The 27,267-nt window shown below is 42.2% G+C and overlaps 1 protein-coding gene across 4 annotated transcripts in view; it reads right to left on the bottom strand.

The window, feature by feature from the left end:
- UNC5D (unc-5 netrin receptor D) overlaps positions 1-27,267 on the bottom strand; it is a 544,123-nt gene that overhangs the window by 19,898 nt on the left and 496,958 nt on the right. For all 4 annotated transcript variants that reach the window (XM_059156226.1, XM_059156224.1, XM_059156223.1 and 1 more), the window contains 4 exons: positions 26,339-26,507; positions 24,443-24,670; positions 9,781-9,930; positions 2,852-3,016 (listed from right to left, as the gene is read on the bottom strand). In XM_059156226.1, coding sequence (XP_059012209.1) covers positions 2,852-3,016; positions 9,781-9,930; positions 24,443-24,670; positions 26,339-26,507 — 712 coding nt within the window. The remainder of the gene's footprint in view (positions 1-2,851; positions 3,017-9,780; positions 9,931-24,442; positions 24,671-26,338; positions 26,508-27,267) is intronic.

The raw sequence follows: 27,267 nt of genomic DNA on the forward strand, positions 1-27,267 counted from the left end.
GGTAATCCCAATTTCTCAGCGCTTTACGGATCTTTACTTTTTCTGAAACTGTCTACTACAAAAACCCAAGTCATTTTTAGGGTAAGGAAGATGCTTTGTATTCACGAGACCTACCAGCAGATGTATGTTTCTCCCAGGAATGAGACAGTCCCGGAGTTGGAAAGAACGTGAGAGATCAAAAAAAATTCACCGAAGACCTCCCTTTCCAGGCAGACGGACATGTGGGAAATCTATTCTATTCTTGAAGACCTATAGAATGAATACTTATGCCAGCCTGTCCCATCCTTCTGCAGTCTTGAGAAAAGAACTTCCCAATTTTCACCTACTTTCATACTCGAAGACAGATTTTCGATTTGTCTTAGTGCCTAAGCCCCCCAGAAAGAAGGCTTACATTATGCACAAGTCAGTATTGCTAAATTAGACTTCCCTCCGAAAGTTGTCTAGAATGGAAATCCAGACTTTGACCTTGATGCCAGGTACCTCAGTTGGGAACTCTGACTCCCCACTATTGGTTTTATCATCTTGAGCAAGAGGGTTGACCTCTTTGAGAAAATGTTACATCATGTCAAATTGTGACAGTATAGTATTTAATCCACAGAGCTGGATGGTTACATGTTAAAGCAGCATGAAATGGTACCAAACCACAGTGGCTTTCAAAAGTTCTTAATTTTCTGCTGACAAAATAACAGATTTGCTTAAGAAATACAGTTTATTACACAGAGATAGAGATGCACTGGGCCAAATGCCAGCAGTAAGCCTTGAAGCCATTAATAAAATGATCCTTCCAGGGAGAGGGGGGTGGGGTTATGGGCATTGGGGAGGGTATGGGCTATGGGGAGTGCTGTGAAGTGTGTAAACCTGGCGATTCACAGACCTGTACCCCTGGGGCTAATAATACATAATATGTTTATTTAAAAAAAAAAAAAAAAAAAAAAAAAAAAAAAAAAAAAAAGATCCTTCCAGGATTGAAAGGGTTACTAGAGCTTCTAAAATGGGAGTAGTCTCATACTGGATGGTGGTAACCCGACAATGAATAAATATTATCCAGATGCTGGCCTCTTACTATCAAGAGATACCACGGTGTCGTCTTTTTCAGGGCATTTCAAAATGATTGTAAGCTTGCAAAGCATTAGACAAGGAAATGGAGAGTAAAGGGTAAGACGCTGTTTATTAGCTCCTTTTCCTCCCCTGCACTTCCAAAATGTGTTGAAGCAAGGAGCACAGGTACCAAGCGTATCAGCTCTCTCACAGTCCTTTAACATGGATTTCCTGTAATAGCAGAAGTTGGTCCTCACTATTGGAGTGCCTTAAAAAATAAAAACCCTTTAAGCCTCGAATTGTTGCGTTGAGCTGTGATCAGACATTTAGGGCAGTTTGCATCAGAGGTTATCTTTCCGTCCTGCCCTTTCATGCTTTTCTGGACACCAGAAGGAAAATCGGCTTGGATTTTCCCTTTGTGTTTATTTGAAAACTTTCCTGCAATTTTTTTATTTTACTTTGAAATGTACTGTGTTAAATATGCCACGACTGTTCAAGAAAGAGACTCTCAAAATATCCTACGTTTCTGGATCTACCTTTCCCATCAAAACTACTTTACCACACAATGTTAATTGGCGATAATGAATGCAAATGCTGCGCAAACATGTCAGTTAAGACAGCTATCAGTTTTGAGGCACAATCCTTTGGAAAGCCATCCGCATTTCAGAAAAACTATTCGGGAGAATTAGCAATGCTCACTTTGCATAAACAATGAATGGAAATGAGAATGAATTGAAGTGATAATGCTATGAAGCTAAAGGTTTAAAAAAAAAATAAATTGAGTGGTATGCATATACCATTTGTTAAGCCTTCTGCCAAACCTGAATGAATAAATACATATTATTTATATATTTGTACATAAATATGTATGTGTGCCTGTACACACACATGCATATATATATATATATATATATATATATATATATATATATATATTCTACTGATGAGCAATAAGATGCATTTTTCTACACTGCCCAGGGATTACCTTGGAATTCCTCAACAAAAGCATCACATGCTTCCCCTCAGCTACTCCAGCCCTCTACTCTCAAATAACTATTCAGGAGGGACTGCTATCATCTCCTCTCTAAGCCAAGTTCACAGCCATGAAGCCATTCAGTGGTTAAGGGCAAATCGGAGCCGTGGCGGAAATCAGGTGTCTTTTTGCAAAAGTGAATTCTCTTATTCCCATTCTAACTCTGCTCTTCAGTAGTGATATGACCTTGGACAGTGTCCTCTCCCTCTCTGCACTTGTATTTCCTTACTTTGTAGTATGAGACTTACATCTACTCTGTCGTACATGAGTGCATCGATGACTCTAGATTCAGGGGGAGATGGGGCTATGCAGAACCCTGAATCTGGAGGCTAGGAGACCTTGTAAGACCATAGGGAACCCGGGTCCTGAAGACGAGTTGCGGAGAACTGATTAGAGCCATGGTGACCTTGCGCCTGCCTCTTCATGGTACATGTCTCAGATGTACCATCAGCCACCAAAGAATCTCAGAAGATATTCCAAACCTACTACCGACTGTTAGATTGCTTGCAGTTTTGTATATAAAAAGCCTTCTACTACTTCTTTCCCCTAAGAGCTCTCCACAGAGCCTAAGCTCTGATGGGTTGAGTTTCTCTGTCCAACAGGAAGCTCAGTTCAACTGTCAGCCCGGGAAGTGTTTATTTGCCCTTATGGGTAGCGAGGATTAAGACTGGGTGCATTCCGAAGCTCTTTTGGACCCTGTGTAGCACGACTGAAATAGGTACATTGACATTAGTGTCCTGTCAAAATGGCGTCAAATGGTCCTGCCAACCAAGGACTCACCTCCAGGATGGACGTCTGCACTTGGAGGATCTGTTCATGGCCTTTGAGCTGCCGGATGCAGATTTTGCAGGACAGCTGGGTGGTGGTGGGCGTGTAGCGCTCCAGGGAGAAGGCACAGTGCAGGGGCTGCCTGTTACTGCACCACACGCGGGAGAATGGGACTTCCTGCAGGGAAACGGGGGACAGTAGGGGGCTGTGGTGTGCAGAGCCCGGCTGAGAAGAGTGGCCACTAGGAGAGACTTAATGGCAATAATTATGATGATGATGACAACGACTGCAGCAGAGAAAATTGCCCAAGCGACTTTGGTGGAATTATTGTAGAAATAATGTTCCAGCATATGCCAAGCAGCACAGAAAGTAATTAATGTCAATTCCAATTGATAACATTTGAATTCCAAAACCACAGTGCCAGAACTCAGATTTCACTTGGTGACACACACAATTAGCATACTATCAAAAATTCATCCTCATGTTTTCCCATGGAAAAAAAATGTTTTTTAGAAGACTCCTCCAGTCTATCCTTCTTCTTAAGCCTGGGATAGGATGGTATCTTTTCCCTTAAGTGAAAATTATGCTAAAGAACTGACCAGAACATATCCCAACACCACACAAACTCATACGGAATTGTATAAACAGAACACGATATTGCTAATGTATCCAACATAAAAATTATACTTACTGCCGATCTCTCTCTCTCACACATACACACAGGCATGCACACACTCTCCAGAAAGAGACACAAACAAACTAGGCTCCCCAGAACAGTCCTGTTTGCCAGCTCCTCATTCACTCAGTTCATCTGTTCAGCAATTATGTGCACGGTGCCTGCTAATGACCAGACGCCATACAAGATGAACAATAAGGAACAGGAAACTAGGTTCCGTCTCTACCGTCACAGGACTTACAGACAGGTGAGTGGCAAAACCAATTTTTACTAAACGAGGGGGGAAATAATAAACTCTATATACATCAGCCTTTTTCGCCATTACTAGTCAGTGCCTGCCACTGAGCAGACCGTGCTCAGGCATGTGGCTTTACAATAATGCGAACTAGAGGTCACTCACTGATACTCTTTCATCTACTAAAAAGTCTCTCCTTCCTACTCGAATGAAGCTGAGATTCTTGGCAATGACCATGTATGACCAGCCTCTCGTAAGGTTCATCCTCACCTTTTTCTCATCTCATTAATGTGCTCTTTTTTACCTGTAACTATAAATACCATTTTCTCCAATATTCACACTGGCAGGTGGCAGAAGATGCATCAGGTTTGGAGGTTTGATACTCTGAAGTGTGACTGGTGATAAAGCCATCATGTGTTATGAGATTGGCGGCCATGATTAAAATTCAGTCTCCTCACTTGGAGGAACTAGGGGTAATGTAGTTCTTCCTGAGCTCTAATGGGCACATCGTTTTTTCTTAGTTTAGTTTTCTCTGTGGATTTTGGATGCTCCTGAGGGCAAGGGGTGGGGAGGGTGACCAGCAAGGAGGGATGGACTCTGACTGTTGTCCACTTGAAGAGAGGCAGGCTAGCTGAGGGAGTCTGAGAGAAGAAACTCTCGCCCTAACTCCTACCTCACATCTCAGTAAGGAGTATAGGCATTGTGGTCTTGTTTCATTCGTTCCTAATCCTAAACCGAGGGAAAGACAGTGGAATTTTCATTTCAAGAAGCAGAGAGAAGTGAGGTGGATTGGTGAGGTCCCCCGGCAATCTCTGGAGGAGGTCACTTTCCCGGTCACATCAAAAATGACTTTTCACCTGCACCAAATTCTACACCAGATAAATAATAATATATATTTACAAGTTCTGACATCTCTTCTTCTTCTTCAACCTGACTCTTATTGTCTTCCTCCCCCTAAGGCTCTTCCATTTTACAAGCCGTGGGTAACCCTTACTTCATGATCTCAGGCTCCAACACTTCTCTCTTTGCTTGCTGAACTCATCCCATCTGCTCACAGATGCCCAACTGCCACCTCTCTGTGGAGAACTCCCAGTGGCTACATCGCTGGAGTTTATCTCATTATTATCAATCACTGACATTATACCCCTAATCACTACAAATCATTTTATTTGGCCTTTACTTTCTCGGAGAACTCTACCTTTTCAAAACTGATTATCACCACTCACTATCTTGTCCTTCTCTAATCCTCCCATCGCCATTAATGATCCTCCTCTCTCCTCATTAGAGCTAACTGTAGTGACCTACTCCCCAGGCTCCTGCCTGCAGTTTCTATAATACTGAGCTAATGAGGGGGTTAGGGCTTGACCGGAGAGAGAAACAGGACGCAGTTGATTGGTGTTCATCAGGAAATAGCATCGTGATGTGTCTTTTACCTCTAATCATGAGTGGGGGGACATTGATGTGACCAGATTGCTGGGCATTGTGCTCTCATTCCCAGAATCCTTTGAGATGGGGGCCCAGTATGGCCCCTTGAGTCTCCTGCCTTGTGGCTCCATCATTTGTTGTCCCCTCTTCATTTTACTTTAAAAAAAAAAGATTTAATTAATTTATTTATTTGACAGAAAGAGAGATCTCAAGTAGGCAGAGAGGCAGGTGGAGGCGGGGGAAGCAGGCTCCCCCCTGAGCAGGGAGCCCAATGTGGGGCTCAATCCCAGGACCCTGGCACCATGACCTGAGGCAAAGGCAGAGGCTTAACCCTCTGAGCCACCCAGGTGTCCCCCCCATCTTTATTTTAATAGCCCTCAAATGAACTCTCCTTCAACTAGTACATTTTTTTTTTTATACTTCCTTTGCACCACCCCCTTCCATGAAAGAAACTGTAACATAGGGCTCAGTGGTTAACTAAGAAAACTAAACTAGTGCCTGGGTGGCTCAGTTGGTTACGTGTCCGACTCTCGATTTTGGTTCAGGTCCTGGGCTCAGGGTTGTGAGATCAAGCCCTCTGTTAAGCTCCATGCTGGCTGTGAAGCCTGCTTAAGATTCTCTCTCCCCCCCCCTTCCTCCCCCACCTCTTAAAAAAAAAAAAAAAAGAAAGAAAGAAAGAAAAGAAAGAAAGAAAGTTAAGGTTTTTGTGTTTTTAAATGGAAATTTGAGTCTTTACAGTGTAACGTAAGTTCTTGGATGTCAGGGCCAGGCAGAGCTGAATTCAAGATCCTGCTCTTAAACTGACCTCCTTGTTGTGTGGTAGATCTGAATTCTTGATAATGTTTCCTAACCTAAAACAAAACGAAATAAAACAATGGTACTGGCCATTCATTGAAAAGTATCTTCTCTGGTATAATTTGCTACATTTCTCCAGAGAATGATGGCAGAAAGGTAAGAGAGTAATGCCCACTGCAGACTGTCTTCCCTTGTGGGAAGCCAAGAGAATCAGCACACACTCCTCTCTTTCCTCTTTACATCCCACTGCACACAATCAAAACATTTTAAAAATCTGATTTTAAGACTGTCTCGAAAGAATATTTCTTTTTATTGTTGGCTTGAGTAGCAGCTGCCAATAGAGCTCCACAAAACATTTAAAAGTAACGGAATTAGAAGCATCGTGATTACTGTGTTGTCAGGGCATCATTTTTGCTTTCATTTATTAAGACAAACAACCAAAACAATCACGGGCACCTGGGTGGCTCAGCGGGTTAAGCAACTGTCTTCAGCTCAGGTCATGATCCTGGAGTCCCAGGATCGAGTCCCATATCAGGCTCCCAGCTCGGTGGGGGGTCTGCTTCTCCCTCTGACCTCTACCCTTCAAGCTCACTCTCTCTCTCAAAATAAATAAATAAATAAATAAATCTTAAAACAAAACCAAAAACTATCAAGATTCTCACCGAGTGAGAGAAATGTTGCAGCAAGTTATACGGGAGGATAACGTGTAGCAAAGTTACTGGTGTTTAAAGCATTCAGGAAATGTTTTCATTTTGAATCCCATTATAATTAGGTTCCTGGCAGATGGAGAGAATGTAAATCACATCCTAGCAGGAGACAGACACTGGGTTCCCCAAGACACAAAGTATGCTGAAAAGACAGCTGCTTTTATCTTCGGGAGGGGACAGCCTGACTTTCTGTTTTGTAGGATTTAAAGAATAATATTGTACTGTGTACTGTCTCTTCCAGCTCCTCCACCCCACAGTCAGCAAGAAATAGCAGAACATACGATTCAGGAGCACCCAGGTCCCAGGAACTGATGGAAAGCAGAATTAGTTACCTCCTAGACGAGGTCTGCTAAGTCTGTGGAGAGCATCTCTAACTGGCCCAAGTCTGAAAAAGCCTGAGAATAAGAGAAGGAATACTTGGGTATTTTTTGGCCCTGGGGTTGGGGGTGGGGACTAGCAGTGTGGTTTGTAGTGTGGCATTTCGTCAGCTGTAATCCTCCTGAACCTAACCCCACAAGATTTCAAAGCCAGCTGGTGTGCCTATACACAGAGTTTCCACACGTAGCTCTGGATCCAACCTTGAATTCATACGATTCTAAAAACATTCCTCATGCAGTTTGGTTGGTGTCTGCTAGGGCAAATATTCTGTGCAGTGGGTCTCTCCTACGCCTGAAAGTTCTTAGTGAATTCCACAGAAGAAAGGCAGGGTTCTGAGGAGAATAGGCTTTGAATTCCAACAGGAATATGTTGCTTCTCAGATTCCTGATGTGAAGCTAGAGAGAGGAGGAGAGAGGAAAGCCAGTGGTCTTCCAAGTGCCGAGCTGGGAGATGACGGAAGACGACAGCGAGATTTACCAGCTGAAGGAGAGCCCTAGACATGATGTCAGGAAGAGTGAGACTTTCTGTCTCTGCAGTAGCTCTCGGTTAGTTCCCATCCACTAAGCCCTAATGAAAAGCCATTCTCTGTTATCCACGCCGAGTTGATCAGTGCACATCATGCTCGACATGAGGTTCAAGCAGGATGAACACAAACCCTCCCCAAACCGCTTCCATCCGATGCCTGGAACAAACACAGCAGGGCCATTAAGAGCAGCACAATATGCATTCATACAAAGGAGGGGATTTCAGTGATGACAAGGGCGAGACAATTGGTGGCAAGGAGGGTGGTGGTGGCGGGGAGGAGGAACAGAGCAGAAAGCCACTTATGGGTAAGAAAAATGAAGTGGAAACGCAACTCAGTGGCAAACCTCCTGGTGCAGAGAAAATTAAATTATTTCTCAGCCTTCCAAGACTCTTTCAAATTATGCTCAATTACAGAAGGCAAATATTTATCCACGTTCACAACGTCCATGCAATCCAACCCATCCCGGGAGTAAAGCTTGTTGGATTTCCATGTAAGCCAATGCCCTTTGGCTTTGGCTGGCCGTGTTGCCTGCTCTGAGGTCCACACATTATTAGCCCCTGACGCCTTTCCTGCCTGGGACTCTCCTTGGAATTCCTGGTGCTGAAATTATTATTTAAAAGCCAGTGCAAGGTTATGGTCCTTTCATCTGATTTTTTTTTTTTTTTATCTCTAAACATTAAACTTAATAAATACTTTGGATGGAGGCACTTGCATTAGATCCAGTGGAACAATGCCTTTAAGCCTATAAAGATTAATACACAGGAATTTACACGACTATCAGGACCTGTTTTAACAATGCCCTGAAGTTCAATTTGGACTGGAAACTCTGAATCCTGCTTTCCTGGACACAGAGACATTTAGGTCTTAGAACATCATAAACAATCCATTTATTCATAGAAAACTTCTCACCATACGGAAATACGCTGAATGTGTCAAAAAAAAAAATGGTTTAGAGCCATGAGAGATGCTTTTGTTGCTCTGAATGCCCTCAAAGTGTACACAGAGGGGCAGTTCCCAAGGTAACGAGAAGTCTGAAAAGTAAACAGGAAACTATAACCTTGTCCAATCTGAAAATCATGAATTTTCGAAGGTAAAAGGGCTGGTGGTTCAACTTTTTTCTTTTTTCTTTTTTCTAACTCTCATGGCGCAGGCAAGGTTTTTCTCTCTGTGATGTGCCTCGTTCCCATTCGGACAAGCTGGTTTACCTTGTGCAAGTTTTTGGTTTTTGTTTTTAATAAATGCCACAAGGATGGAAGGGTTAAAATCCCATAGGGCTCTGCAGTTTATGACAGACACAAAGGCATCTGAAAGCCTCCCGTGATTCTGGATCAATCTGAGCCCACCAGAAGCTTTTCCAAAGTTAAGGACCTATCCTGTCACTTGGAGCACAGTGACTTTGGTTTAGGAAACAACTGTAGACCAGTTAGCTGCTTACAATGATGGCACTCATCACGGCGAATTTCCGTAGCATTTGGTGGCAGGGTCACACGTCGATAAGAGAACTTTCTATGCTAAGCAACTACTCAAATCCCCTAAAAGGCATCTGGGGAGACTCGAAGTCATTTTGCAATGTTTTAAAAATTCTCTGATACAGAGATAGGTGAATACAGAAATATCTTTATAGGCTTGTAAAAGGATTCTAAGAGGCATGATCCTTTCTTTGGCTCTCCGCTTATAATTTCCTCTTCCCATCGCACCCAACTCATTTGGTGGCAAACACTTCATATATTCAGGATGAAACTTCTTGCGTTCACCCCACCAGCCAGAGCTCCCTGGAACTCAAAATCGCCACCCCCGGAAGGACTGACAGCCAGATCATTCATAGCTGACAATGATTAACACCATGTCTTGTAACAAACTGGTTTTAATAAAAACAAACGACAAACCAACTTCGTTCTAAGTTGCTAAAGGACTATCTTCCACCTACACTGAGCAAGAGTTTAAGTGGGAGAGAGGAGAAACTTCACATTACCGGACCTCAAGCACCTCTTCCCCCTGACCTGCTCAAAACCTGTGAGTTGATGACAACATGATTCATTTCCTGTGTACCATCCAAACTGCTACATTTCTGTGACACTTTGAGACTAAATCCATACTTCTCAAGGAGAATGTAAGTCAAAAGCACCCTCACCAGGGTTTAGTGACACACTTCCTGGTTAAAGCAAAGCTATTTCTGGTAGCAGCCCATTTGGCCAATACCTGGCATGCGGTGAATGGTTTAATTCTCCAGAGGAATGGGGGAATATCAAGGACCGAGATCTGAAGACTGAAGGTGTTCCCCTTGAAATGCAGCAACTTTGGCTCTTCCAGTAGCTGTCCACCTTGGTGTCTTTCATCTGAAACCACTTCCTACGGGGCAGGAAAGAGAAAAGAGGCACAACAATGAAGTAGCCAATTTCTGCCACATTTCTCTCCTATCCACACTCCCCCAGAAACAGACAAACAGCAGAACAGACCCTAGCTTCTTTGCTACCCCCATATCCTTGCAAGGTCAGGACTGGGGACTCAAAGCTGCTGGCTAATAAACTGGGCAGAAAGAAACAATTGTTCTTCATTATTTGCTGAACACACCAGGCCCTTCTTTAAAACTAAAAGACCTCCCCGGCCCCAAGCGAAATGTTACACTGTTGAGTTTCCACAAGTGTGTGAATTTCATCTGCTATAACCATAACCACGGAATGTATACAGAACTTTTTAGAGATTTTATTTATTTATTTGGCAGAGAGAGCTCAAGTAGGGAAGGAGCAGTCAGAGGGAGAGGCAGAAGCGGGCTCCTCACGGAGTGGGAGCCAGATGCAGGGCTTTATCCTAGGACCCTGGGATTATGACATGAGCGGAAGGCAGACGCTTAACCAACTGAGTTACCCAGGAGCACTGGGATGTATTCAATTTTTACACTGAAAGTTGAACAACAATTTCACCTTTTTACCCCTCTACCCCTTCACATGTTCACCACGAATATGAACATTATATAATACTTATTCTTTAGTTCAAAGTAAATATTATAGAGTGAATGTATCCTATTTATTTGTAGTAACATTCATTAAAGTTATGCCAAAAGGGGAAGAAGAAGGTTGTTTATCAAGTTAGTTTTAGCTCAGAAAAAATAAATCAGATTCCTGAAGGTAAATACTCCTGTATCCTTTGTGGAGAAATCTTTATATTTAATACAAACACAATTCACCTACATTCTATGGAGCAAGCCATTTTAACTGGTTCCAAATTTGTGGTGTCTAGAATCCTATTGGAGAGATGATAAGCCAAGTAAAATAACCGACATGAATTCTGCAAAAGGTTAACCTGCCGTTGGGGTGAGGGTGTTCGTGTTACTGGAGATAAGAGAACTCCCTAAATCCATTTCTTAAAATCACCATTAACTGACTTAGAATTCCCTTGCAGAGGTACAATAAATAAGAAAACTGAGATCCTTTAATTATGTCCTGTAATCTTCCCAGATTCTAAAATAGATTGTGAGAGTCAGGCAAGTAGGCTTACAAATACAATAAAACTTACATTTCAATTATCAGCAAGTAAAAGCAGCCCCAGAGGTTATCTTACTGGACCTTGTCTAGGTGCAGAATAACAGGAATTAAAAACCATGTCTTACTAAGACACAGCTGTCCAGCTTTTACCTGTCACATACCCGTACTGTTAACCAGTTGTTAGTAGTATCTTTTCTCAGGACGAAATGATTTGATTCCAAGGTCATTTGCTCCGGTTATTTTAATGAGAGGGGTGTTTCTTGGGGGCTCTTAGGTCAGTGCTGAACTTTCTGTGATGTAGGAAATGGTCTCTATCTGTGCTGCTCAATATGGCAGCCGTTGGCCACAGTGGCTATTAAGCATTTGCAATGTGGCTAGACCGAGGAAGGAAGTGAGTTTTTCATTTTCATTAACTTAAATTTAAATATCCACATGGGGTTTGTAATTACTGTACTGAACAGCACAGTCTCAGGAGTTCCTCACAGTGGGGGTCTCTGGGAGCTGGGCATGACGACATAGTAGCCGGCCTCTGATGGCCACTGCGAAAGGTGGACAGATCATGGCAGGAGGGGGTGGGGGGGAGAATTCACTCCAAAGGCTGAGTGGAGATCTTTACAGATGCTGACCGCTGGTTCCTTGTTGAGATTTAATGAGTGTCCACTGGAGCTATGCCTGAGCTGGGCTCGAGTTTACAAAACCTTCTCTGCCACCAGGGAGCTCACAGTCTAATGAGAGGCTCAGAACAATGGGCTTCTGATGATCATATCTAGGTATTACAAATAACGTGTCTACCTAGGAGGTCAACGCAAGGCATAGGCTATAGCCTAACCCAGATGGGAGGAGAGGCCAGGAAAAGAAGTGGGAAATCACCAGAAGAGGTGATACTTGAGCTGAACCTTGAGGCAAAGATCAGGGATGGGCACAGGAAAAGGAGGGGGCGTGCACTGGAGGCAGTGAGCAGGGTCTGTGAAAAGGTACCAGGCGAGGCAGAGCTCGGACAGGGTAGGGTAGAAGGTGAGTGGCTGGAGGTGATGAACATCAAATCATGAATTTTTGCCTCCTGTGCTAAGGACTTTGTATTTAATTTTAGAGCATGGATACTTGGGTTTTAAGGCGTATAAGAATTTCTGGGGGAGTGCATGTGCTCAAAAGAAGAATCTTGTAAACCAAAAATGGAGGCACATTTTTGTGGTTTTAGGTGGGGTACTCATTCTCTTTAGGCCTTTGTTCCTTAGCTGGGCTTATTTCTGGCCAAGCAACACCATCTGTTAACCTCTGTGCAATTCTAGTCTGAGATTAGAAACAAGGACCAATAAGTAAGGTACTTATTAAAAACACTTGAAAGCTACACAATAACAACAGTGTGGACCCTTCCACCCATATTTGACTGGGCTGTTTAAAGCATGTCCCCTTTCTTTAAATAATCTAACTTGTCTGAGTGTATGGAGAAGTAAACTGAGGTCAGAAGATGAAGTGCCTTGTGCAAGATGGCACATTTCTTAGTGTAGGGCTTGGCTACTTTAATATTTAGAAACGATATGGAGCACCATCACACTAGAAAGAGAACTGTAGTTTTAAATCACATGTACCTTACTTCCAGATGAAAACTGAAGCACACCCCTCTCCCAAAGAATGTCCTCTTCCTATTTACAGGGTTAGTGATGGAGTAAAGACCAAAACAGGGCAACTTGACTGTGGTCTGGTATTTTGTCTACATTTCGCTGCCTTTCTCTATTCTGTACTTGATTTTTTTTTTTTTTTTTTGAGTCATGTGAAGGTCAGACTGTTATTAACTCTATCCCGTAAATAATTTTTCACTGGTGTGAGATATATATAAAGATGACATAAGTCAGTCTGTATTTGCCCTACGGTTATATATACTGCCTAAGCAGTCCCTGAAATGCAGCATGGAGAACATTAGAAATTTTTAATAGATGTCCACTTACAATTATCACAGAGGAAAATGGTACCTTTCAGAAATTCCTGCTTTACGGCCCCCAATTTAAATACAACCATGATTTACTTTTGCTTTTTTTTTTCTTAGCTTACTTTCTTCTCCACACATGGGACCCACCATATACAATTAACAGTGTCTCATAATCTTGCACCAAATATTAAGTAACCATAGTTACTCTGTAACCAAACAAGTAAGTATTAAAATGAAGAAGCCCAATAAAGAACTAATCATTGTTATTTCTAGATCTGTGAAGGCACAACTGGCTTCAGAGTTAAACTCCTAAGTATAAGCTTTAAAACACTCTCCAAAAATAATAAATGACACTTAGCATAGAATTCCCAGTTATACCTACAATCTATTGTATTCTTTTCAGGGCTGGGCCTGGACACCTGTATTTTTAAATGCTTTTTAGATAATCCTGATGTCCAGCTGGGTTTGAGAATCAGTGATACAAACAGCTCTGCTGAGCTAGTTCTGAGTCACTCAGTAGATGTATCTGCCCGAGTGTGAGGGCCGGTAGTCACTGCTTTTTCCTATCCGCCTCCTATATGACAAGGACCTTATGTTAGAGCTCTGGTTCTATTGTTAAATTGATATCTGCATTAATTAAACTCGGAAGTACGGTCTCTGTACGGTCTCTGGCTAGTTTATTTCCTATAAAATGTACCCGAAGGCTATGGTTGGTGGTGGTTCTAGTCTGTCTCCTTTCTCATTTCACCCTGGGGGCTGCTAGCTCTCCAGATCCTAGAGTTGTGGCCAGGAGAAGCCTGGGCTTTGTGCCTCAGTGAGCTCTTTATGTTGATTTAATGAGACGGGCAGCAATACTCAGGTGTGCTTCAGGGATACTAAAACAGGCAGGCTAAATTTACATATTTATGAGACAAAACTGCTTGAACTTAAGCATGTGCCTGCACACGCATGCGCATGCCCCCCCCCAGACACACACAGAAATTATGTCACTGCTGTGTTTTCCTTTAAATGCTTTACGTGAACAATATTTCCCAAGGTTGCATTATTGATAAACACAAGAACTACATCTGGAAGAAATCCTTTGAAATTAGATTCTAAATCCACATTAATGCCAAGTAAGTAATGAATACCGAGAGGTACTGAATAGGAGGTCTGGGAGCAATGGAGAAAAAATCTAGTTGTTTTTCCTTCTTTCTTTCTAAGATGGGGCAAGCATTTAATTCCTTGCTTTCCCTGAGTCAAGGTTTGTTTGAGCTCTGTGTGTGTGTGTGTGTGTGTGCACGCACGCACGCGTTTTTGTGAGACAGACACAGAAAATGAAACATGGACAGTAACAGAATCTAGGTCTTAAGGTGTTAGCACCATTCCTCAACCTTTGGTTTGAAGTCACCAAAGGAGATGATGTCAAACACGCACAAACATGCACACACAAAATGGCCGCTCTAATTATTGCAGAAACACAGAAACAGGAAGGACAGGAAGTCATGGCTTATTCTCTTATTCTCCTATCACCTCAGGCAAATTTTTTATTAAAAACAAACTAACAAGGCACCTGGGTGGCTCAGTCAGTTAAGCCATTTGCCATTGGCCCAGGTCCTGGTCCCAGGGTTCTGGTGCTGGGATGGAGCCCTAGGTCTACCTCCTTGCTCAGCAGGTAGCCTGCTTCTCCCACTCCCTATGCCCCACCCCTTTGCTGGAGCTCTCTCTCTTTCAAATAAATAAGTAAATCTTAAAAAAAAAAAAAAAAAAGGAAGAAAAGAAAAGAAAACATATCTGAGTTGATTTAGCTTCCCAGAGATAGTTGTAGATGTATTTATCAGAACAGATCTTCAAAAACCTGAAACTATATTATCTCTTACCAAGGTGTAGAAGGTCTTTTGTTTTTGTCATTGAGAGAAACCGGTACTATTATTCAGATGAAGTATCCCCAGAGCAAAGGGGAAGCCAGCACAGCAGCCCCTGCAGGAGGTAGAGGGTAGGAGGGCAGGCCTGGAAGGAGACAGGGTTTCTGTTCCAGTACTAAAACTCCCAGGACTACAGTTTGGTAGGACCATTATGTCACCAGACCCTCACTGGTTCTAAGAGGACAGAAGAATTGGGTCTGCAAGCTGCCCTCCTTCCAAGGTTTCCACTGAGGGCATAAATTTAAAGTATTCTATTAGATATAACTTCACTGAACTGTGAATGAAATGAAATACCTCACCATGATTTTCATCTAGGCTTCTTCTCTCATTAAGAGAACAATCCTAGCTGGGCACATATGTGTTGCGATTTCTTTGAGACATGAAAGATGCACTGTAATAAACACCGGCGACTATTGCAACCAAGACCGTGTCTGTTTCCAAATCCCAACAGACATTTTTAACACTATGATAATGGAGGTGAATTCCAGGATAGGCGATTTCAGCAGAAATGCTTCTTGAAAGATGACCCATTACTCTTGATGAAGAAGTCAGGGTTCCATCCGAGTTCCAGAACACGAGTCATCACTGGATATAATAATATTTTCAGCTCACACCACACAAGTTGGGGGAGCTAATATTAACGTGTGAAGTCTGCTAGAGGTTCAAAAAGTGAACTGTTGCTAAGGCTTTCTTAAAGTGGAACAGTTTTAATGGGTTAGTAACTATATAATTTTCCCTTCTAATTAAATACCACGTACCAAGCTGTGAAAAATGTGACATGGATGATTTGGGATGTTTAAGGTGGTTTAAAGCAACCTGGGCAGAAGGCCCGGAACATGTCCACTTATTAGCAGGGTAAAAAATCCAGAAAGCCAGATTCTCTCAGAAACAAAACCCAGAGATGAAGACCGCAGACTGCACCGTTGTGTTCCAAAAAGCTACAGGTTATGTTTTAATCTTTCCGTGGGCCAGAAAAGTTATTCGACCAAGGCTGACGGTCTCTCACCACCGCAGGGGGAAGCATGGCCTTTGCCGCTCACCGTGACGGCTGTCACATACATCCTGTCGATAACAAGTACAACCAAACCCAACTTTAAAATCAGGTTTATTGGACATAATAGGAGAGAAAAAGAATCACTGAGGTAAATAGATGATGACAAATGGGGTTAAGAGTGTTTCTATTGGAAAACATTTCTCTAACACAAAATTATAGGGTTTTAAGAAGTATCTCTAAATGATGAAATAAAGATAATTTGGATTCAATTTAGAGAGAGAATACCATTTTCCCCTAGCACTGACGAAGAAGGGTATATTACCCACAGGAAAGGAGGGTGGCTTGAAAAGCTGTGTTTAGGGCCTCGTTTTCGTGACTTCCCCTGCAATTCACATTCATCTGTGAACAACTGAGCTGTGGTAGAATCTGGTAGCAATCAACAGGAAGGAAAATAGATGATCTGAAAGTCACTTCGTTTTTTCTTCAGGCAAATGTCGAACTCACTAGTATAAAATATACATCAGCGTTGGAGGAGTCAAGATGGCGGAGAAGTAGCAAGCTGAGACTGCTTCAGCTAGCCGGAGATCAGCTAGATAGCTTATCTAAAGATTGCAAACACCTGAAAATCCATCGGCAGATCGAAGAGAAGAAGAACAGCAATTCTGGAAACAGAAAAACAACCACTTTCTGAAAGGTAGGACCGGCGGAGAAGTGAATCCAAAGCGACGGGAAGATAGACCCCGGGGGGAGGGGCCGGCTCCCGGCAAGCGGCGGAGCAACCGCGCACAAAATCAGGACTTTTAAAAGTCTGTTCCACTGAGGGACATCGCTCCAGAGGCTAAACCGGGGCGAAGCCCACGCGGGGTCAGCGTGGCCTCAGGTCCCGCAGGGTCACAGAAGGATCGGGGGTGTCTGAGTGTCGCAGAGCTTGCGGGTATTGGAACGGGAAAGCCGGCTGCAGAGACAGAGCTGACAGTAAGCTCGCAGCTCCGTGTTACCTTGAACCGGTCGCAGGCTCGGTGAGCTCGGAGCGCGGCCGGAGGTCAGGCAGACGGGAGTAACTGGGCGCGGTTCTCTGAGGGCGCACTGAGGAGTGGGGCCCTGGGCTCTCGGCTCCTCCGGGCCGGAGACCAGGAGGCCGCCATTTGTATTCCCGTCCTCTGGAACTCTACGGAAAGCGCTCAGGGAACAAAAGCTCCTGAAAGCAAACCCGAGCGGATTACTCACCCCGGCCCCGGGTAAGGGCGGTGTAATTCCGCCTGGGGCAAAGACACTTGAGAATCACTACAACAGGCCCCTCCCCCAGAAGATCAACAAGAAATCCAGCCGAGACCAAGTTCACCTACCAAGGAGTGCGGTTTCAATACCAAGGAGAGCAGCAGAATTCCAGAGGAGGAGAAAGCCAAGCACGGAACTCATGGCTTTTTTCCTGTGATTTTTTTTAGACTTGCAGTTAATTTAATTTTTTCTTTTTCATTTTTTTTTTTTTTTTCTCGCCTTCGGGTAAAATTTTTTTTTTAACTGTTACCTTTTTCTTTTTTAACGACTTTTTACTAGTTTATCTAATATATATATATTTTTTTTTACATTTTTCTTAGGTGTTTTCTTTTTTTAAAAATTCTTTTCTTTTCTTTTCTTTTTTTTTTTCTTTTTCTTTTCTTTTTGTTTTTTTTTTCTTTCTTCCTTTTTGAACCTCTTTTTATCCCCTTTCTCCCCACTCACGATTTTGGATCTCTTCTAATTTGGTTAAAGCATATTTTCCTGGGGTTGTTGCCACCCTTTTAGTATTTTACTTGCCCCTTCATTTACTCTTATCTGGACAAAATGACAAGACGTAAAAATTCAACACAAAAAAAAGAACAAGAGGCAGTACCGAAGGCTAGGGACCTAATCAATACAGACATCGGTAATATGTCAGATCTAGAGTTCAGAATGACAATTCTCAAGGTTCTAGCCGGGCTCGAAAAAGGCATGGAAGATATTAGAGAAACCCTCTCGAGAGATATAAAAGCCCTTTCTGGAGAAATAAAAGAACTAAAATCTAACCAAGGTGAAATCAAAAAAGCTATTAATGAGGTGCAATCCAAAATGGAGGCTCTAACTGCTAGGATAAATGAGGCAGAAGAAAGAATTAGTGATATAGAAGACCAAATGACAGAGAATAAAGAAGCTGAGCAAAAGAGGGACAAACAGCTACTGGACCACGAGGGGAGAATTCGAGAGATAAGTGACACCATAAGACGAAACAACATTAGAATAATTGGGATTCCAGAAGAAGAAGAAAGTGAGAGGGGAGCAGAAGGTATACTGGAGAGAATTATTGGGGAGAATTTCCCCAATATGGCAAAGGGAACGAGCATCAAAATTCAGGAGGTTCAGAGAATGCCCCTCAAAATCAATAAGAATAGGCCCACACCCCGTCACCTAATAGTAAAATTTACAAGTCTCAATGACAAAGAGAAAATCCTGAAAGCAGCCCGGGAAAAGAAGTCTGTAACATACAATGGTAAAAATATTAGATTGGCAGCTGACTTATCCACAGAGACCTGGCAGGCCAGAAAGAGCTGGCATGATATTTTCAGAGCATTAAACGAGAAAAACATGCAGCCAAGAATACTATATCCAGCTAGGCTATCATTGAAAATAGAAGGAGAGATTAAAAGCTTCCAGGACAAACAACAACTGAAAGAATTTGCAAATACCAAACCAGCTCTACAGGAAATCTTGAAAGGGGTCCTCTAAGCAAAGAGAGAGCCTACAAGTGGTAGATCAGAAAGGAAGAGAGACCATATACAGTAACAGTCACCTTACAGGCAATACAATGGCACTAAATTCATATCTCTCAATAGTTACCCTGAATGTGAATGGGCTAAATGCCCCTGTCAAAAGACACAGGGTATCAGAATGGATAAAAAAACAAAACCCATCTATATGTTGCCTCCAAGAAACACATTTTAAGCCCGAAGACACCTCCAGATTTAAAGTGAGGGGGTGGAAAAGAATTTACCATGCTAATGGACATCAGAAGAAAGCAGGAGTGGCAATCCTTATATCAGATCAATTAGATTTTAAGCCAAAGACTATAATAAGAGATGAGGAAGGACACTATATCATACTCAAAGGGTCTGTCCAACAAGAAGATTTAACAATTTTAAATATCTATGCCCCCAATGTGGGAGCAGCCAACTATATAAACCAATTAATAACAAAATCAAAGAAACACATCAACAATAATACAATAATAGTAGGGGACTTTAACACTCCCCTCACTGAAATGGACAGGTCATCCAAGCAAAAGATCAGCAAGGAAATAAAGGCCTTAAACGACACACTGGACCAGATGGACATCACAGATATATTCAGAATATTTCATCCCAAAGCAACAGAATACACATTCTTCTCTAGTGCACATGGAACATTCTCCAGAATAGATCACATCCTCGGTCCTAAATCAGGACTCAACCGGTATCAAAAGATTGGGATCATTCCCTGCATATTTTCAGACCACAATGCTCTAAAGCTAGAACTCAACCACAAAAGGAAGTTTGGAAAGAACCCAAATACATGGAGACTAAACAGTATCCTTCTAAAGAATGAATGGGTCAACCGGGAAATTAAAGAAGAATTGAAAAAAATCATGGAAACAAATGATAATGAAAATACAACGGTTCAAAATCTGTGGGACACAACAAAGGCAGTCCTGAGAGGAAAATATATAGCGGTACAAGCCTTTCTCAAGAAACAAGAAAGGTCTCAGGTACACAACCTAACCCTACACCTAAAGGAGCTGGAGAAAGAACAAGAAAGAAACCCTAAGCCCAGCAGGAGAAGAGAAATCATAAAGATCAGAGCAGAAATCAATGAAATAGAAACCAAAAAAACAATAGAACAAATCAACGAAACTAGGAGCTGGTTCTTTGAAAGAATTAATAAAATTGATAAACCCCTGGCCCGACTTATCAAAAAGAAAAGAGAAAGGACCCAAATAAATAAAATCATGAATGAAAGAGGAGAGATCACAACTAACACCAAAGAAATACAAACTATTATAAGAACATACTATGAGCAACTCTACGGCAATAAATTTGACAATCTGGAAGAAATGGATGCATTCCTAGAAACATATAAACTACCACAACTGAACCAGGAAGAAATAGAAAGCCTGAACAGACCCATAACCAGTAAGGAGATTGAAACAGTCATTAAAAATCTCCAAACAAACAAAAGCCCAGGGCCAGACGGCTTCCCGGGGGAATTCTACCAAACATTTAAAGAAGAACTAATTCCTATTCTCCTGAAACTGTTCCAAAAAATAGAAATGGAAGGAAAACTTCCAAACTCATTTTATGAGGCCAGCATCACCTTGATCCCAAAACCAGACAAGGATCTCACCAAAAAAGAGAGCTATAGACCGATATCCTTGATGAACACAGATGCGAAAATACTCAACAAAATACTAGCCAATAGGATTCAACAGTACATTAAAAAGATTATTCACCACGACCAAGTGGGATTTATTCCAGGGCTGCAAGGTTGGTTCAATATCCGCAAATCAGTCAATGTGATACAACACATCAATAAAAGAAAGAACAAGAACCATATGATACTCTCAATAGATGCTGAAAAAGCATTTGACAAAGTACAACATCCCTTCCTGATCAAAACTCTTCAAAGTGTAGGGATAGAGGGCACATACCTCAATATCATCAAAGCCATCTATGAAAAACCCACCGCAAATATCATTCTCAATGGAGAAAAACTGAAAGCTTTTCCGCTAAGGTCAGGAACACGGCAGGGATGTCCATTATCACCACTGCTATTCAACATCGTACTAGAGGTCCTAGCCTCAGCAATCAGACAACAAAAGGAAATTAAAGGCATCCAAATCGGCAAAGAAGAAGTCAAATTATCACTCTTCGCAGATGATATGATACTATATGTGGAAAACCCAAAAGACTCCACTCCAAAACTGCTAGAACTTATACAGGAATTCAGTAAAGTGTCAGGATATAAAATCAATGCACAGAAATCAGTTGCATTTCTCTACACCAACAGCAAGACAGAAGAAAGAGATATCAAGGAGTCAATCCCATTTACAATTGCATCCAAAACCATAAGATACCTAGGAATAAACCTAACCAAAGAGACACAGAATCTATACTCAGAAAACTATAAAGTACTCATGAAAGAAATTGAGGAAGACACAAAGAAATGGAAAAATGTTCCATGCTCCTGGATTGGAAGAATAAATATTGTGAAAATGTCCATGCTACCTAAAGCAATCTACACATTTAATGCAATTCCTATCAAAGTACCATCCATCTTTTTCAAAGAAATGGAACAAATAATTCTAAAATTTATATGGAACCAGAAAAGACCTCGAATAGCCAAAGGGATATTGAAAAAGAAAGCCAACGTTGGTGGCATCACAATTCCGGACTTCAAGCTCTATTACAAAGCTGTCATCATCAAGACAGCATGGTACTGGCACAAAAACAGACACATAGATCAATGGAGCAGAATAGAGAGCCCAGAAATAGACCCTCAAATCTATGGTCAACTAATCTTCGACAAAGCAGGAAAGAATGTCCAATGGAAAAAAGACAGCCTTTTCAATAAATGGTGCTGGGAAAATTGGACAGCCACATGCAGAAAAATGAAATTGGACCATTTCCTTACACCACACACAAAAATAGACTCAAAATGGATGAAGGACCTCAATGTACGAAAGGAATCCATCAAAATCCTTGAGGAGAACACGGGCAGCAACCTCTTTGACCTCTGCCGCAGCAACATCTTCCTAGGAACAATGCAAAAGGCAAGGGAAGCAAGGGAAAAAATGAACTACTGGGATTTCATCAAGATCAAAAGCTTTTGCACAGCAAAGGAAACAGTTAACAAAATCAAAAGACAACTGACAGAATGGGAGAAGATATTTGCAAACGACATATCAGATAAAGGACTAGTGTCCAGAATCTATAAAGAACTTAGCAAACTCAACACCCAAAGAACAAATAATCCAATCAAGAAATGGGCAGAAGACATGAACAGACATTTCTGCAAAGAAGACATCCAGATGGCGAACAGACACATGAAAAAGTGCTCCATATCACTCGGCATCAGGGAAATACAAATCAAAACCACAATGAGATATCACCTCACACCAGTCAGAATGGCTAAAATCAACAAGTCAGGAAATGACAGATGCTGGCGAGGATGCGGAGAAAGGGGAACCCTCCTACACTGTTGGTGGGAATGCAAGCTGGTGCAGCCACTCTGGAAAACAGCATGGAGGTTCCTCAAAATGTTGAAAATAGAACTGCCCTATGACCCAGCAATTGCACTATTGGGTATTTACCCTAAAGATACAAATGTAGTGATCCAAAGGGACACATGCACCCGAATGTTTATAGCAGCAATGTCCACAATAGCCAAACTATGGAAAGAACCTAGATGTCCATCAACAGATGAATGGATCAAGAAGATGTGGTATATATACACAATGGAGTACTATGCAGCCATCAAAAGAAATGAAATCTTGCCATTTGCAACAACATGGATGGAACTAGAGCGTATCATGCTTAGCGAAATAAGTCAAGCAGAGAAAGACAACTATCATATGATCTCCCTGATATGAGGAAGTGGTGATGCAACATGGAGGCTTAAGTGGGTAGAAGAAGAATAAATGAAACAAGATGGGATTGGGAGGGAGACAAACCATAAGTGACTCTTAATCTCACAAAACAAACTGAGGGTTGCCGGGGGGAGGGGGTTTGGGAGAAGGGGGTGGGATTATGGACATTGGGGAGGGTATGTGATTTAGTGAGTGCTGTGAAGTGTGTAAACCTGGTGATTCACAGACCTGTACCCCTGGGGATAAAAATATATGTTTATAAAAAATAAAAAATTAAAAAAAAAAAAAATAAATAAATAAATAAAATATACATCAGCGTTATTCAAAGTGAGATCAAAATGGCTATGAGGGCCGACTTCCGAGGCACCTGTGCTAAACGGACCCTCACGGGCACACTGGTCAGCAGTGGGTTATACCCGTATGAGCCCAGCCTCCCAGGCCCCCCGTGTTCACTCCAGTTTACGCAGCCTACAAAATCCGGCCGAGTCACCGAACATCCCACTTGACTCCTGACGCATTCAGCTGTAGTAACGACCTCGATTCTATTCTTTATTTTTGGTTGTCGAATGGTCTGTTAATGTGTTTTATCTCGGGAAAGACGTTATGAGGGGTGGTGAAAACGGATGAAGGTAATCAAATAGCAATCACAGGATGATGTTTAACGACTCACATGGAAGCTCTTTCCTCTCCAAAATGGCGCCCCTCTGCAAAAAGGACCTTTTATGAGCAGCCGTATATGCGGTGTGCCTTTTGACATGACTTAAGAAAGAGGGAAGGCTCGAGAACGTAGGTTGGCAGTGAGTCACCTTTCCTGGCTTGTGTTAAGGATTCAGGTCACTGTATCTCCTCTATTGGTAAACATGAGTTTTCCAGCTCAGTGTCTTAAAAGCTAGTTACTGAGGAAATGCTCTGCATAATGGACTTAATGATCCAGGACTGGAATAGCAGGGATCTGGGATGAGGTGTGTCAGGAGAGCTAAGCTATTTATATATGGGCAAAGCTTACACAGGTACTTCTGCATTATCCTTGCTGCTATTAATAAACTTGCACTCTTCATGAGTAGCTAATTTAAAATGAGTCTTAACGTGATTAAAAGTACCAAAAATGGAAAAGAACCTTGAACTACCTCTGCCCTAGTAGCCCTAATTATTAATAGTCTGTGTATCCAGGATATAAAATGACTGCCCGCTGATAGATAGGATTTATAATTGTTGTTCCCTAAGTATAACCTTCAGCTGTTCAAGCAATTTTCTCACTGCCTTCTGCACATCAAATAACGCTTGCTGTTCCTGTGCCTCGTGCCGTTCTCCCTTTCTTGACACGGCAGCCCTTTCTCTTTTGCCCTAAATGACAGCCATGAAGGTTCACAGACGGCTCTCCGAGACTGCTCTCCAATCTATTGCAACTGGGTCTCTATTTTCTGAATTCTGACTATACTTCTCAGTCAGTTTATAATTTAGTACATGGTGTTTTCTATATGTATTTATGTAACTCTTCTCTATTCTTTTTTTAAAGATTTTATTTATTTGAGTGAGAGAGGACACAGGCACATGAGCAGAGAGAGGGGCAGAGTCAGAGGGAGAAGCAGACTCCCCACGGAGCAGGGAGGGGGGCCCCCATGTGGAGCTCGATCCCAGGACCCTGAGATCATAACCTGAGCCAAAGGCAGATGCTTCACCAGCTGAGCCACCCAGGCGCCCTAACTCTTCTCTATGCTTGGGTGTCATGTCCTCGGACCTCAGCACATTGTTGGACATATGGTAACACACCTCTTGCTTCAGGATAGGCGTCCCCAGTAAGCCAGTGCTGTGGCTCCATGTTGCAGACCTCCAGCGACAGAATTCTCCACTGATAACTGATCTTTAGGCAACCCCACGCTTTCATGACCCCAAAAGAAGAATTGTAGAGAAAAGGCTGACCTGAAATGCCCAAGGGGTATTGTCCACACAGTAGACTCTCAAGTTGTAATCCAGAGAGTTACAGGACATGCAGCCAAAAACCGCCACCTTGAGCTGCTTCACGGCACAGTCTGTGATTGGTTCCCCGGTGAGGGCGTAGGTCCCGAAGCTGTCGAGCAGCACGTGACATGCAAAGGGGTCCAGAAGGCAGTAGCAGGATGTGGATTCATCCTCCACTGACATCACTTCCTGTGGGGAAAAGGTGTCGGAAATTCTCTCAGCTTCGAAATAAGATGCGATTTAACAATGACGTTGCATGGACGGACACGATTTTTTCGGGATCTTTTTACTGTCCTCATTTTCTTGATGTTAAAACACTCTTTTTCTAGCAAAATAACTGCTTATATCAGGGACTCAAGAAATAGTTATATTCAGTGTGTTGGAATTTTATAGTTTACAACAAACCTCATTTCCAAAGCTCTCCTTTTTTCTGTTAATTTGTGCAGTGCTGAATTTAAGAAAACTCTTAAATATTAACACCCGACAAGCAAACTGTCTTGAGAAGGTTCTATATCTGAAAATCTTCTTTCAATATCCTTAAGATAATATTTATTTTCCTTCAAATATTTTATCCTCTCCCACCAAATTCATTCACCAGGGACCATTAAATAAATGGTTTTGATAAGATGTTCGAGAATATTTGACCTTCCCTGATAAGAACTTTGGTTTGTGTGACTGGTTGGGTAGAGCATAAATATAACACCATCTGGATGAAAAACTTGTGAGGACTTGCTCCATGGAAAAACTCAAGTGATAAAAATCAAGGCAAAGAAACTATAATGGAAAAGAGAGCCAAATCCGGCCCCTTTATGAACCCCACGGAACGTTGTGCCCGGGAAATGTGCCCCCGGCTGGACTAGGACTGAATACATAGCAGAATGCATTTTCAACAAAAAGTATAGGCTAGTTGCAGAGATAGCTGGGCAGGGTAAATGTAACCCCCTGTCGCAACTGGGAATTTTCTTCTCCTAAAGAAACAAGATTCTCCTTTTTTACTCCTTTTGCCTGAAGCACCTCCTGGGAGAGAGGATCCCAGGGCTGGCTGGAATAGGTCATTGTGTTCCAGCAAGATTATTCACCTGCTTTCATGCAAACTGACTTCAGACAGACATAAAAGGAATCCCTATCAGACAGAGAAATCAGAGGTTTCACTTAAAGTAGTAATAACAATGCGATAGTTGCTGTGTCTGTCTCTCTTGTTGTTTCCCTCCTCATATGCTGCCTCATTTTCTTGTCTTGTCTCTCTTCGGCTCTCCCCTTTGGCTGTATCGCTTTCATACACTCTTATACACAAGACAACGGACGCTCAATAATTCTCAATGCATTCATTAATTCACCAAAATATATTCAGCATACATTTAGCAACTGCTCTGTTGCTGAACATTTCAACATGTTCTAATCCCTACGATGGCAGAATAAGAGAAGTTTCTTTGACGAACACACCCTGGGTGCCCTGAGCGGCCTCCCGATCTCCACAGTGGCCACAGGGGAAAGTCAATTCAGATGCGGACACGGTCTAGGAGGAAGGATGGAAGTATAGGTTTTATATACCAAAAATGGGCACGTAAGGGGATGAGTCTCTGTGGAGAATTACAACGGTATTCTTAAACCCAAGAGAAAAGTTCTGGATCCTCTCCTGCTTCTCTTTTCCATTATCATGGAAAAACACCAGCCAGAACCCTGAGGATACTGTAAAGCCCATGCCGCCAGCCCTCTCAAAAAACAAGAACATGCTTACCGATTTCACAGCAGACTTGTGTTAAAAGAGGTATATGTAAATCTATTCCATAGGTGGAAGCTAAACCCTATTTTTTTAAAAAGGAAATGATTTTTTAAAAAGGAAGACTAGGGTCTCACCTCCCACTTGCCCTGCTGCGTCCTCTTCTTTAAATGGATGTTCCAGTGCTCAGAACTGACGTCCGCACAGTGTGGTATGGTCAGTGCAAAGGGAGTGGTGACGATCATGTCTGGGGGGCCACAGGTGACTTCAGGACTCAGGAGCACCTCGGATCCATCGGACTGGAGGCTTTATGGTTGGGAGAGGATACAAGAAGTGTGTCAAGAAGGGGGCGTATTTGAATGAGAATTTAGTTACATAGACTGGGGCTTTCTTGAGGCTTCCTGGCGCTACAAGTGCCCAGAGCTGGTCTGGGCAACAGCCATTTATCCTGAAAGGCTCAAGCATGAGGACTGAGCTTAGCTTAGATTTCAAAGCTAAGTTTTGACACACAAAATAACAGGTGCTTCTTCAGAAACACAGGGCGGAACAGAAGACAGCAAAGACCTGGCCGGTGTGTTATTCTCCTTGATAACATTATCTATGACCAAAGCCGAGAGCTCTGTAGGAAGGACTGCTCTGGTAATCTTCCCATCAGATTCCTTCCTCCCAACAACCCATTCTACAAATATTTTTAATGCTAGTAAGTGATAAAACAAATTATTACAGAACAAAGCAACCCTTTCGACATACTCAGATTGAGGATGTCACTTCTGGTTTTGAAAACATTTGTTTTCTGCCAATGCACAAATACATAGGTTACACAGTGACAGCAGAGAAGACGGTTATAAATGTGCATAATAAAATACATAGATACTTAGCTTTCGACTCTTCACTATTTTAGTTCTAAATCTAAAGTCATTCCACCCCAACCTAGTGTGGAGAATTTTCTGTATTGTGAATTATTCACAACAGGAATGCAGAGTCATGAAATGATAAAAGGAGGTGAAATTTAACTAAAGGGAAATGATATCATTGCATGATATCTTTCAATTTCTTGTCTTTTGGG

Source organism: Mustela lutreola, chromosome 18 (genome assembly GCF_030435805.1).
Source record: "Mustela lutreola isolate mMusLut2 chromosome 18, mMusLut2.pri, whole genome shotgun sequence".
Lineage (NCBI taxonomy): Eukaryota > Metazoa > Chordata > Mammalia > Carnivora > Mustelidae > Mustela > Mustela lutreola.